General features: G+C 35.7%; 2 protein-coding genes across 2 annotated transcripts; both read left to right on the forward strand.

Moving 5' to 3' along the window:
* The first annotated feature begins 4,788 nt into the window (after positions 1 to 4,788).
* LOC148915545 (UPF0481 protein At3g47200-like) lies at positions 4,789 to 6,353 on the forward strand. The gene has a single exon (XM_089055634.1). It carries the CDS (start codon positions 4,916 to 4,918, stop codon positions 6,245 to 6,247), a length of 1,332 nt encoding a protein of 443 aa, XP_088911760.1. The 5' UTR covers positions 4,789 to 4,915; the 3' UTR covers positions 6,248 to 6,353.
* Positions 6,354 to 9,260: 2,907 nt separating this feature from the next.
* Positions 9,261 to 12,393, forward strand: LOC103336846 (Plastid-lipid associated protein PAP / fibrillin family protein). The gene is made up of 3 exons (XM_008239965.2): positions 9,261 to 9,869; positions 11,477 to 11,672; positions 11,867 to 12,393. Exons 1-3 carry the CDS (start codon positions 9,316 to 9,318, stop codon positions 12,176 to 12,178), a joined length of 1,062 nt encoding a protein of 353 aa, XP_008238187.2. The 5' UTR covers positions 9,261 to 9,315; the 3' UTR covers positions 12,179 to 12,393.
* Positions 12,394 to 12,613: the final 220 nt, after the last annotated feature.

The following is a 12,613-nucleotide window of genomic DNA, read 5'->3' on the forward strand; positions in this document are numbered from 1 at the left end:
ATGGTTAGCAAAAGCCTACGTTTAAAGGAGTTTTAAATATAAAAATATTTTTTTATTGGCAGTGGTTAGCAAGAGACTACGTTTAAAGGAAAAAAATATTTTGTAAGCCAAGAATTTTTCTTGTATTCAAACCCCAAGCAAAAAAAGCAAAAGAAAAAAGAAAATTTTCCTTGTGTGTGAATAACGAGCATGTAGACCTCATTCTCTACTTTCGCCCAAGGCTCAGGGCCAGCCTTACAACTATCACTTTTCTCTCAAAGACTTTTACGCTGGATTGAATATCATTGTAAATACTAGAAGAAGACTAGGGGCGTTTAAGTTGTTAATTTTCGAATGAAATACCTTTTTTTTTACTATAGATACGTAGATAAAGAAGAAAAAAAATTAAGTATTAGGCATTTCCTATCGGAATTGAGTGAATTTGGTTTTTCAGAAATGGAAAACATATAGAAGAATGCAAAATAAATATCGTTTAATTATAAGACGATGATCTTTCACACCTTAGAGTTTGGTTTCACCCACATAAATATAAAGTAGAAACAAAAATAAAAGTGCATAGGAAGTGGGATATTGGTCATCGAATGATACTATTAGGCAATTGTTAGAAATATGCCTCAAAAGCCAATCTGAAAATCAAACTTCTAAGGACATAACACTTGATCTAATCAAGTTAATGAAGCCAAAACTTATGCATAACCAACAAAGTGACAAGTCCATGGATTACAATATAAATGGAAAGCGATCTAAAGACGTTAGATTCATGAGACCTTCCATTACGAAATATCTTAACCTAAATGTTCCTAGTTGTAGGATCACCAAATAGACAATGGTGATCCGCAAAAAGGTACACGATGTGTCTGCTAATTGGGAGGATGACTAGTTTGAAGTGATTCATGTAGAGACGCTGACACAAGTGTGTATGTGATTCATAGAGATAGAGTTCATTGAACGCGATCGACTAAGAATTCTTGTATGGAGGTTTTACTCACAATGTCAAAAAAGAAATTCTAAGTTGCGATAATGCAAATTATTCCTTATACCTTAGACATCAAAGTTGTCTTGTGGACCAGGTATTTATCTTTGAGAACACTACACAGTCATATCGAAATACATAGCTTGAAGGTGATTATCAGTATATTTGATAAGCTCATAGAGGCATGTTTATGTACAATAAGGAATCTCTACTATCAGTATAGAGAAGAATTAGGGATTCATCTCTATTTTTGTATTACCCCTTAAAAAATTACAAAGACCCATTTACAAATCAAATCATATAGCCTTCTATAAAGTCTTTAGATAAGAGAGTTGATTTTACCACTCCATTTTTGTCCACTTAAAAAGACAAAAGGGGAGTAGAAAAGGCAGCACCGTTAAATAAAGGTAAGCTTGCAATTTTCAACATTTACAGTTGGGGGCGGACTCACAGCTGGACAATGGGGTTGTGCGACCCTATGGCTGCCGGGACAAATGAGGTCCTCAAGCGACCCTATGGGTAGCAATGGGTGACCCTAAGATGCACACAAGGTGCTCGACGAAAGGCTCGTGTGCAATAGCAGGCACTGTGCAGCTTTTTTTATTTATTTAAAAATAGTTGGCCAAAACAATGTCAAGTTGTGCTTTAACTAGCCATCAAACTGTAGCCCTAAGGGCAGGCACAATTCAGGTCGAAAAAGTCATTCAAAAAGGAAGATTACAGTTTAAGCGTTTATCAAAGAGTGAGAGGGAAGGAAGAAAGAGGAAACAACGGAGGAACAATAACTAGGCCCAAAATTTAACATCACTAACTCTCAAATCAATGAGGGGTGAGGGAGGGGAGGATAGAATCTAGAGAGAAATCTCTTATACTCATAAACAAGCTATTGGTAATGTAGTATTTAGTTTGTTGGAATTTGGGGTGAACATTTGAACACGTAACCCGTGAATCGAATTGAACCAAACCGAAAATGAAAAAAAATAAAAATTTTTGATTTGATTTGAATTAGTTTAGTCGGTTTTGCCATTTAAGAACCGAACCTGACCAATTATATGATGTCAGCACAAATGTTGATACATAACTCATTTTTTATTTTTGAATCTTATACTAAGTCCTAGTTTCAATTATGTTTCTCTTTGAGTACGTTAAGGAATTCGTGTACAGGAGTTGTAAGCATGAAGTTCATCAGCCTAACAAAAAATCTCGAATCTGTTCAAGCCCAAAACGAGTAGACTAATCAGTTCAATTTTCAATTTTGTAATGAAACCGGACCCTGCCGACTCTAATTGGAATATGTCCAAAATCCCTCCCTCCCAATTAGCGACGACGTTTACCATAAAATATCAACAATAAGAAAACCCATCTCACTCACGCGGACACAAAACAATTCGATTCGAACCCAAAGAAATGGCTCTCATCTTCACCTCACACTCTTCTCTCTTCTCCAAAAGCTTCACCAACCTAGTCTCATTTCCAACCCCAAAATCCCAATCTCTATCTCTCCTCTCTTTCCCCTCACCAAATCCTAACCTTATCTAACTGATGTGACATACCAGACATAAAAATCATTTTGTGTACAACAATTTATAAAAATTTAGAGGTGTAGTAACTTCTTTAATTTTTTTTTTAAAGCAAAGTTTAAATTTAAAACATTGACCCCCCCAAAAAAAACAGTTTAAAATCGGTCTCCACCTAATTATTTTGTTTATATATATATTATTTTTTTGTTCTTTCTGTTCTGTGTTTTGCACGTCTCTTTCTTTTTTTTTTTGGTCAACGCACGTCTCTTTCTGTCTCTCCTCTCACTTATCGTTCCCTCTATAACCAACTCCCTCTTCCTCTTCCTCTCCTCACTTCTTTTCTTCCTTTTCTTTATTCGTTCTTTGGTTCCATATCATATATGGCTGGTATGAATTTGTTTCTATTTGTTTTTTTAAAGAAGTTTTTGTCTTTTTATTTATATCATAAAGCTGGGATATTTATACCATTTCAACTCTACTACTATTACTGTTACTTAGATCGGGATTTTTTGTGTTTTGAAGGTGATTATCTGCTACTTAGGTCTGGAGTTTTTTTCTTTGTTTGTCTGCTCTTGAAATTGAAGGCTCAAAGCATGAGCTAAGGTTGAAGGTGTGATTTATTTATTTATTTTTTACTCTTTAGTTGTATTGAAATATTGTCTCCTACAATTTTAATTTGATTATATTTTTTTTTTGGGTGTATGTGAAGGTTTGATGGAGGACGCATAACTTTTATTTAGGTTTGATTTTTCTGATGGGTTGTTCATTCAGAATACACAACCGTTTAAATTAGGTGGCGGTGGTGCTCAGAGAGAAAGAGAGAGAGAGAGAGAGAGAGAGAAGGTGGTTTAGGTTTTTTGTTTGTTTTCATAAATAATTACTTTGGGCACGAATGAATAATTGGTGTGCATGTCTAAAAGTGAAATCGGATGCAGCAGTCAATGTGTCAGAACAACCACTTCCGTGCTCAAAAGTATTGAGCATAGGACACGAAAAAAATTAAATTTGTGTTTAATGAACAATGGAAACTCCTATACACACTACAAAAAAAAAATGGCAACAGTCATCATTTTGTCACCAATTTTAGTAACTGTTGTGGGAGTTACTAAAGGCTTGAGTCACCTTTTTTAACTTTTTTGGTGACTAAAAAGGCTTTCAGTCACCTTTTTTGCTTTTTTTAGTAACTAAAGCCTTTAGTAACCCCTACAACATTCACCAAAATTGGTTACAAAATGGTAATTATTGCAACTTTTTTAGTAGTGACAGAAACCGATCAATTTGTTGTGGTTGCATCGTGGCTGTTAACAAAGAGCACAAATAATTGTGCCTTTTACACTAAAGAGCACAAATAATATTGGTGCCCAAAGCCTGATATTGTTGTAGTGTTTGTTGATATTGATTTGATTTATTGGAACATTGATGATTATTTGTGTCATTGATATGAGTTTGTTTTGAGACAAGGTATTTTTTTCATCTAATTTTTGTTGTTGTAATTTTTACATCTTGACTTCTCATAGTAAAATTTTGGATTCACCACTCTATCTATATATTAAGAAAATAATTGAAAGTACTTAGTGCTTATTGGTTGCAGATCTGGTAGATTGGTGCGGTTCGTGATCTGGCAGATTGGTAAGTTGGTAGATCTGGTAGATTCATAGATCTAGTAGATTCGTGCTTATTGTTTGATGTGCTTTCGTTGAGCAGTTGTATGTGCTTATCGGTAGATCTGGTAGAAGCCGGTGCAGAACCGGAAACCGGAAAATCGCACCCGAAATTGGCAGTTCGGGTTGGTGTGGTTTTCCTCTTGTTTTTTCTAAAAATTGGACCGGACCAAACTGGATGAATAATACCAATTCCGATTCTTTTCGACCAAAAAAAAAATATATATGTTGTATAATTATATTTAATGCATCTGGTTTGGAAAGTTTCTTTTCGGTTTGCAATGGCAAACCTTATGTAGTATAAACCTTATGCAACGGTAAATTAATAGTTTTTCATATTAAAAAAAATTTAAAAATAAAAACCAAAACAATAACATATTTATTTTCATGGGACACAACTTCTCTTTTGTTTTGTTGGATTCTCTTTCTTAATTCTTAAATAAATAATAAAAAACTCAATTAGGACTAAACTCAATAAAATAACATTAATATACATAATATAATATTTTGAATGCCCTTTTAGAAGTGGGGCCTTGTGCATGTGGTGTGAATTTTAAACTTTGTATCAGCATGAATTATTATTTAATTTTTTTGTGAGAAGAAGCAGAATTTAGCATTAATTATTATTTTATTTTTGTGATAAGAAGAAGAATTTAGCATTAATTACTATTTTATGTTTTGTGATAAGTAGCATAATTTAGTATTAATTATTTTAGGACAATTATTTTCAAATATTGAAAGCAAAGCATATATCTACAATCATGGAAGTTGATGGTGAGGATACGTCTGTTGTTATAAACGTTGAAGAATTGAAAAGGAACATAAAAGCGAAGTTTCGTGTCCATTCACCTTTGCCTCATTCGTGTTGCATCTTCAAAGTTCCGGAGGTGATTCGGAGACATAACGAACAGGCCTATGAACCTAACATTGTCTCTATTGGACCCTTCCACCACGGGAAAGAAAAATTCCAATTCTTTGAAAATGTGAAACATTGGTATTTTACATGCCTTATCTCCTCATCCGAGAATGTGAGTTTGGACAGCTTGATCGAAGGCATCATGGAGTTGGTTAAAAGCGCCCAAGACTGTTACGTAGCGTACCAGTTGGATGGTGATCTCGATAAAAAATACTTTGTAGAAATGATGATATTTGACGGTTGCTTCCTGTTAGAACTATTTCGAAAGGCATTTACCTTTGAGCTCCGAAATGAAAACGACCCCGTTTTCAACATGTCCTGCATGCAGGGACATCTGTACCATGACCTTCTGCTGCTGGAAAATCAGCTACCTTGGTCTGTGCTGGAGTATTTGCACAACCACACTCCTCCCAATACGCCCAGCCTAAAAGACGCCTCCCTCACTTCACTTGTGCTCAACTTTTTCAGGCAAACCAATACAGATAACCTGATGTTGAACCCCAGCTCCGAGCTCCCGCCATTTAAGATTTTGCACATACTTGATCTAATAAGAGCCGTGATCGTTTCTGGATTAAAAAAGACGTTGCCCGAGGAAAAGCAGCGGAAAAATGAGGACCCAAATTTGCCTCAACGGATCCCAAACGCCACGTCTCTTTCCGAGGCAGGCGTTTGGTTTGAAAAAACCAAAAACAAGGAAGAGGGAAAGGGAGAGTGCATAATGAACATAGAGTTCAAAAAAGGGGTTTTTACAATTCCACCGTTGGGAATTGATGAGCGGACAGAGCCTCTGTTCAGTAACCTCATCGCCTTTGAACAATGCTACCTTGGTTGCCCGCACATGATAACATCCTACGCAATTTTGATGGATGACCTCATCGACTCTAGAGAGGATATAGATTTTCTTTGTGACAAAGGAATATTGGCCAATTGGTTGAACCCAGACGATGCTGTCCAATTCTTCAACAAGCTTTGCAATGACACATGCGTCATGGGGTATTACTACAGTGGTCTATCCGACGATGTGAATTACTATTACAAGACTAAGTGGCACAGGTTTGTGGAAGTATTGAGGCGTGACTATTTTTCTACCCCATGGACAATCATCTCTTTCATCGCTGCCTTTATCCTTCTGGTCCTCACCCTAGTGCAGACCCTATATACTGTAAGGTGGCCTTAATTAATTTTTGCTTAATTTCCTTCAGTACTATTTACCAACGCTTAATAAGCTTGGATATCCATATATGTAATAATCTGCTTTTGTGTGTGAGCTTTAGAAACTTGTGAACAGCTATGGTTCGAATCCCAGCATTGGGATTCTTCTTTTTAGTACTTTAATGGTTTTTTTTTTTGGTCTTCAATCATTTTCTTATATATGAAGATATACCAAAAATAAAATTTATTTTGTCTAAGGTCAAAATTTTTATTATGGTTATAAAATGTAATATATTTTCTAATATTCTACACACACGTATTTTCTTGGGGTTTGAATACAAGACAAATTCTTGGTTTACAAAATATTTTTTATTTGCAATGGTTAGCAAGAGACTACGTTTAAAGGAAAAAATATTTTGTAAGCCAAAAATTTTTCTTGTATTCAAACCCCAAGCAAAAAAAGCAAAAGAAAAAAGATAATTTTCCTTGTGTGTGAATAACGAGCATGTAGATCTCATTCTCTACTTTCGCCCAAGGCTCAGGGCCAGCCCTGCAACTATCACTTTTCTCTCAAAGACTTTTACGCTAGATTGAATATCATTGTAAATACTAGAAGAAGACTAGGGGCGTTTAAGTTGTTAATTTTCGAATGAAATACCCTTTTTTTTACTATAGATACGTAGATAAAGAAAAAAAAATTAAGTATTAGGCATTTCCTATTCGGAAGTGATTGAATTTGTTTTTTCAGAAATGGAAAACATATAGAAGAATGCAAAATAAATATCGTTTAATTATAAGACGATGATCTTTCACACCTTAGAGTTTGGTTTCACCCACATAAATATAAAGTAGAAACAAAAAGAAAAGTGCATAGGAAGTGGGATATTGGTCATCGAATGATACTATTAGGCAATTGTTAGAAATATGCCTTAGAAGCCAATCTGAAAATCAAACTTCTAAGGACATAACACTTGATCTAATCAAGTTAATGAAGCCAAAATTTATGCATAACCAACAAAGTGACAAGTCCATGGATTACAATATAAATGGAAAGCGATCTAAAGACGTTAGATTCATGAGACCTTTCCATTACGAAATATCTTATCCTAAATGTTCCTAGTTGTAGGATCACCAAATGGACAATGGTGATCCACAAAAAGGTACACAATGTGTCTGCTAATTGGGAGGATCACTAGTCTGAAGTGATTCATGTAGAGACGCTGACACAAGTGTGTATGTGCTTAATAGAGATAGAGTTCATTGAACGCAATCGACTAAGAATTCTTGTATGGAGGTTTTACTCACAATGTCAAAAAAGAAATTCTAAGTTTCGATAATGCAAATTATTCCTTATACCTAAGACATCAAAGTTGTCTTGTGGAACTAGGTATTTATCTTTGAGAACACTATACGGTCATATCAAAAGATATAGCTTGAAGGTGATTATCGGGATATTTGATAAGCTCTTAGAGGCATGTAAATGTACAATAAGGAATCTCTACTATCAGTATAGAGAAGAATTAAGGATTCATCTCTATTTTTGTATTTTGTATTACCCCTTAAAAAATTACAAAGACCCATTTGCATGAGCTCCACCAAGAATCAAATCAAATCATATAGCCTTCTATAAAGTCTTTAAATAAGAGAGTTGATTTTACCACTCCATTTTTGTCCACTTAAAAAGACAAAAGGGGAGTAGAAAAGGCAGCACCCTTAAATAAAGGCAAGCTTGCAATTTTCAACATTTATAGTCGGGGGCGGACGCACAGCTAGGACAAATGGGATCATGCCAACCCTATCGGCTGCCGGGACAAATGAGGTCCTCAAGCGACCCTATGATGCACACAAAGTGCTCGACAAAAGGCCTGCGTGCAACAACAGGCGCTAGCGCAGCCGCCGTGTTTCATTTGGTATCGATAGATATTCGATACCGTAATTGAGTATGGTATGGTAATCAAGATTTTGATACCGGTCAATACAATAGTACTCTACTAAAATATAATATATTTTTTCATTCTCTCGCTATGCCTTTCAATTTCTCAAACGCTTTTGTCATTTATGTTTGGATTGTGTTTGTATTTTTGTAAGCCATAAGGCATAAGTTTAACTCTTTTGGTTTGTAAGCCATAATGCATGAGTTTTAACCATTTGGATTTGATGAATATGTTGATGGATAAATATTGATTTGGTTGATTTGGATATTGAATATGTTGATTATAATTTGGATATTGAATATGTTAATGAATATTGAATATTTAATATGTTGATGGATATTGAATATGTTGAATATTTGAATTTGTAACTTAGGCATCACTTATTTTGGTGTTGAATATTGAATTAGTTCATTTTTTGGTTGTAGTATTGGTACACTTACAGGTCAAGTTGCCCAAAAGGCAAGCACAATGTCAAGCCAAAAAGTCATTCAAAAAAGGAAGATTACAGTTTGAGAGTTTATCAAAGAGTGAGAGGGAAGGAAGAAAGAGGAAACAACGAAGAACGATAACTAGGCCCAAAATTTCACATCACTAACTCTCAAATCGATGAGGACTGGGGTGAGGGGGAGAACAGAATCTAGAGAGAAATCTCTTATACTCATAAACAAGGCCATTGGTAATGTACAGTATTTAGTTTGTTGGAATGTGGTGTGGACATTTGAACACGTAAATTAGTGAATCGAATTGAACCAAATCAAATATAAAAGAAATCGAAAAAATTTGTTTTGATTTGAATTAGTTTGGTCGGTTTTTGCCACTTAAGAACCGAGCCAGACCAATTATATGATGTCAGCTCCTATGTTGATACTGAGTCCTAGTTTCAATTATTTTCTCTTTGAGTACGATTAGGAATTCGTGTACAGGAGTTGTGAAGCATGAAGTTCATCAGCCTAACAAAAAATATCAAATCGGTTCAAGCCCAAAACAAGTAGACTAATCAGTTCAATTTTGTAATGAAACCGGACCCTGCCGACTCTAATTGGAATATGTCCAAAATCCCTCCCTCTCAATTAGCAATGACGTTTACTATAAAATATCAACAATAAGAAAACCATCTCACTTACGTAGACACAAAACAATTCGATTCGAACCCAAAGAAATGGCTCTCATCTTCACCTCACACTCTTCTCTCTTCTCCAAAAGCTTCTCCAACCAACTCTCATTTCCAACCCCAAAATCCCAATCTCTATCTCTCCTCTCTTTCCCCTCACCAAACCCAAACCCTAAGCTCCCCTCACTCCATCTACGCTCCTCTCTCTCCGACGATAGCCCCACAGACGGCGACCATCCGACGAAGATCACTGATGAGTGGGGCGAGGAGGCCGCCCCGGAGGCCGAACCCGCATCCAAAATCTCCGAATCGGACCCTCCGCAGAACGAGGATGAGTGGGGAGGCGGAGGAGATGATGTCGTTGAAATTGGGAATGGGAGTCCGACCAAAGCTGAGGCTGAGATTGAGGAGAAGGTGGATGGTAAGTTTAGTGAGCTCAAGAGGGCTTTGGTAGACACTGTTTATGGGACTGAATTCGGGTTTCGGGCCGGGTCTGAGGTCAGGGCGGAGGTCTTAGAGTTGGTTAACCAGTTGGAAGCGGTCAATCCAAACCCGGCTCCGACGGCGAATCCGGGTCTTCTTGATGGCAACTGGGTTTTGCTGTAAGTTCAATTTTGTCTCTGAAATTTGATTAGAAATAGTTAAATTAGGAATGCAATAGCATAAAACTCAAAATAGAGTGCGTGTGTGTGTGTGTGTGTGTATATATATATATGGATTTTAAATGACATTGTTGAAAGCAAAAGCATAAGTATTTACAAATAAGATGAAATGTGCATTTGTTTCGAACTGTCATTGAACTTCTCCAGAGCGTTTTTATAGAAATTTGAAGTCATTTAAGAAAAAGTTAGGAAAACAAAATTTAATAAAGAAGAGCATCAACAGAGCTAACAATAGCTGTTAAATCCAGGTTGAATTATCTTATTTGAATATTGCGTCAATCATGTCCGAATTTGATCACATTACAATGATGATCATTTACATCCTATTTGGTTGTTAGGCTGATAATATCGTGCATAAGTTTTTATAATACGTTTTGTAGACTTTGAACATAGTATTGAGAATCTTAGATTAATCTACAGATTTGATTTTGATGCAGTAATTGACCATATTTTTTATTTCCTACATACTTTTCATAGGTCTATGGGAATTGGTTTTTGGTTGGAATTGAAAATAATTATGAAGGTGGACATCTTTTAGGGTGTCTCCAACATGTTGAGTTCTGTCAGCATGAAAGTTCTTGGTCTTTGCATCCCTTTGCAACATTGATAAACACATTTAATTTTTCCTTGAGTTAGAAAATTTGAAAAACTAGATTTTTGTTTTTCCTTTTTCTAATTAATGGTGTAATGGTCATGCTTCAAGACACCCCATTATTTTTATTGGTATTGAGGGAGGAATCATCTGAGCTTTATTAAGGTATTTTCATAGCTCCTATGAGGCTGTGGGTTTAGGTGATAGTTTGTGCTTGAATAACCTTTCCATTTCCATTTTTCATCATTTTCTTTTTCTAGTTAAACTTTTTCAATGATGTCAAAGTTGTTGCACAGTAAAGTTACTCCTAAAATATGTATTGCCACGCCCTCTCTATATTTATTTCCTGGTTTCTTATCTTCCTGTTTGCAAATTAAATTCAAGTTTAACATTTATCATGTAATTATCTATATATATATATAGATCTTTGTGTCAATTTGATAATTGATTACTACTGTATCATGTTAGGGTATGTGTAGCCATGCATGGGATTCATCTGTTTTCTAAATATTAATTGAACTTGCAACTTCAAGTTTCATAAATATGTTTTTTCGTCTTCTATTTTTGCTCCTTTTTTATGATTGTAACAGCCTTATATGTATCTGAACTTGAACCAAGGATCAGTGATAAAGCTAGTGGGAGTTATGCTCTTCTTTTAGCTCATATTCCCCAATATTGTATGAGTATTGGTAGTATGGCTGAAATTTTTTAGAGCCACTGGGAAACTGAAAACCAAGTTCTGTATCCATAATTTATTTCGCACAATATATTATACATTACGAATGATATACACATCTATTTCTCTGGTTGCTTTTGACCTGGATGCTTTGAACAATCTGACGATTGTCCTTACGAAAGATAAAAATGTTTCATGGTTTTCTCTTTCTCTTTTATCCTTTTCAACTGCTCCTGATTTCATTTATTTTACTTATTTGGTTTGATCTCCATAAATCAGGTACACTGCATCCTCTGAGCTGTTGCCACTTCTAGCTGCAGGTAGTACACCTTTGTTGAAAGTGAGTAAAATAGGCCAATCGATTGACACCAGCAGCTTAACCATAGTGAACTCAACCACGTTGTCTGGCCCCTTTGCCACTTTCTCTTTCAGTGCATCCGCTAGCTTTGAAGTTAGAAGCCCTTCAAGAATTCAGGTATAACTTGCACTGATAATATCTGGGTGAATAATATTCTTCTAAAACAGGACAGTGTTTCGTGGTGGTGAAGTGATGAGTTAATCAATAATTTTAATTAGTACAAAAATATATATTTTTTTAATTAAAAAAAAGTTAGAAGTTATTACATGGTAGATGAGCACCAGAACCTTACTAGGTTTGAAAATATCCAGGTTGAATTCAAGGAAGGCAGCGTTTTGCCTCCAAAGATAAAGTCAAGTGTTGATCTCCCGCAAGAAGTGGATATCTTTGGGCAGAAAATCAATTTATCACCTGTCCAGCGAACTCTCAATCCTTTGCAGGAAGCTGTTGCAAGTATCTCAAGAGCCATTTCTGGTCAGCCACCATTTAAGGTTTCCATTCCAGGAGAGCGGACGAAATCTTGGCTTCTTATTACATATCTTGATGAGGATCTCCGGATCTCGAGGGGGGATGGTGGTCTTTTTGTGCTTGCTAGAGAAGGCAGCCCCCTCATAGTTCAGTAACCTGGTATGTCGTCGGTGTCATCCATACAAGGCACGTATATATGCATATAGACGAATTTTACTTCGATGAAAGGAAGATGATTGTACATTTATCCTTGTATACTAGAAGTTTTTGAGATATGGAAGATGTATCCCCTGTTTATTACCTCCCTTTCTGCAATACTCAGAGGCCTAGAATAAAAACCTTTATTAATAATTTACAAGCTTCTCCGATACATGTGATGCACAAAACTAAAATATTTACTTGACAGATTATAACTTTCCTTTCCTTCATCGTATGCGGCGCCTCTACTTTGTATGTGTGTGCTGTTAAAAGTAAGAAAAATTGTCCAGATATATCGGGCGGAGTGGGAAAACGGTAGAGTTAGTGGAATAGATGTGCATCCGTTAGAACCAGCCAAATCCAATTGAATTGATGAAAATAATCGAATTCAA

Source organism: Prunus mume, linkage group LG7, assembly GCF_029339155.1.
Source record: "Prunus mume cultivar Tortuosa linkage group LG7, ASM2933915v1, whole genome shotgun sequence".
In the NCBI taxonomy this organism is placed as follows: Eukaryota; Viridiplantae; Streptophyta; class Magnoliopsida; order Rosales; family Rosaceae; genus Prunus; species Prunus mume.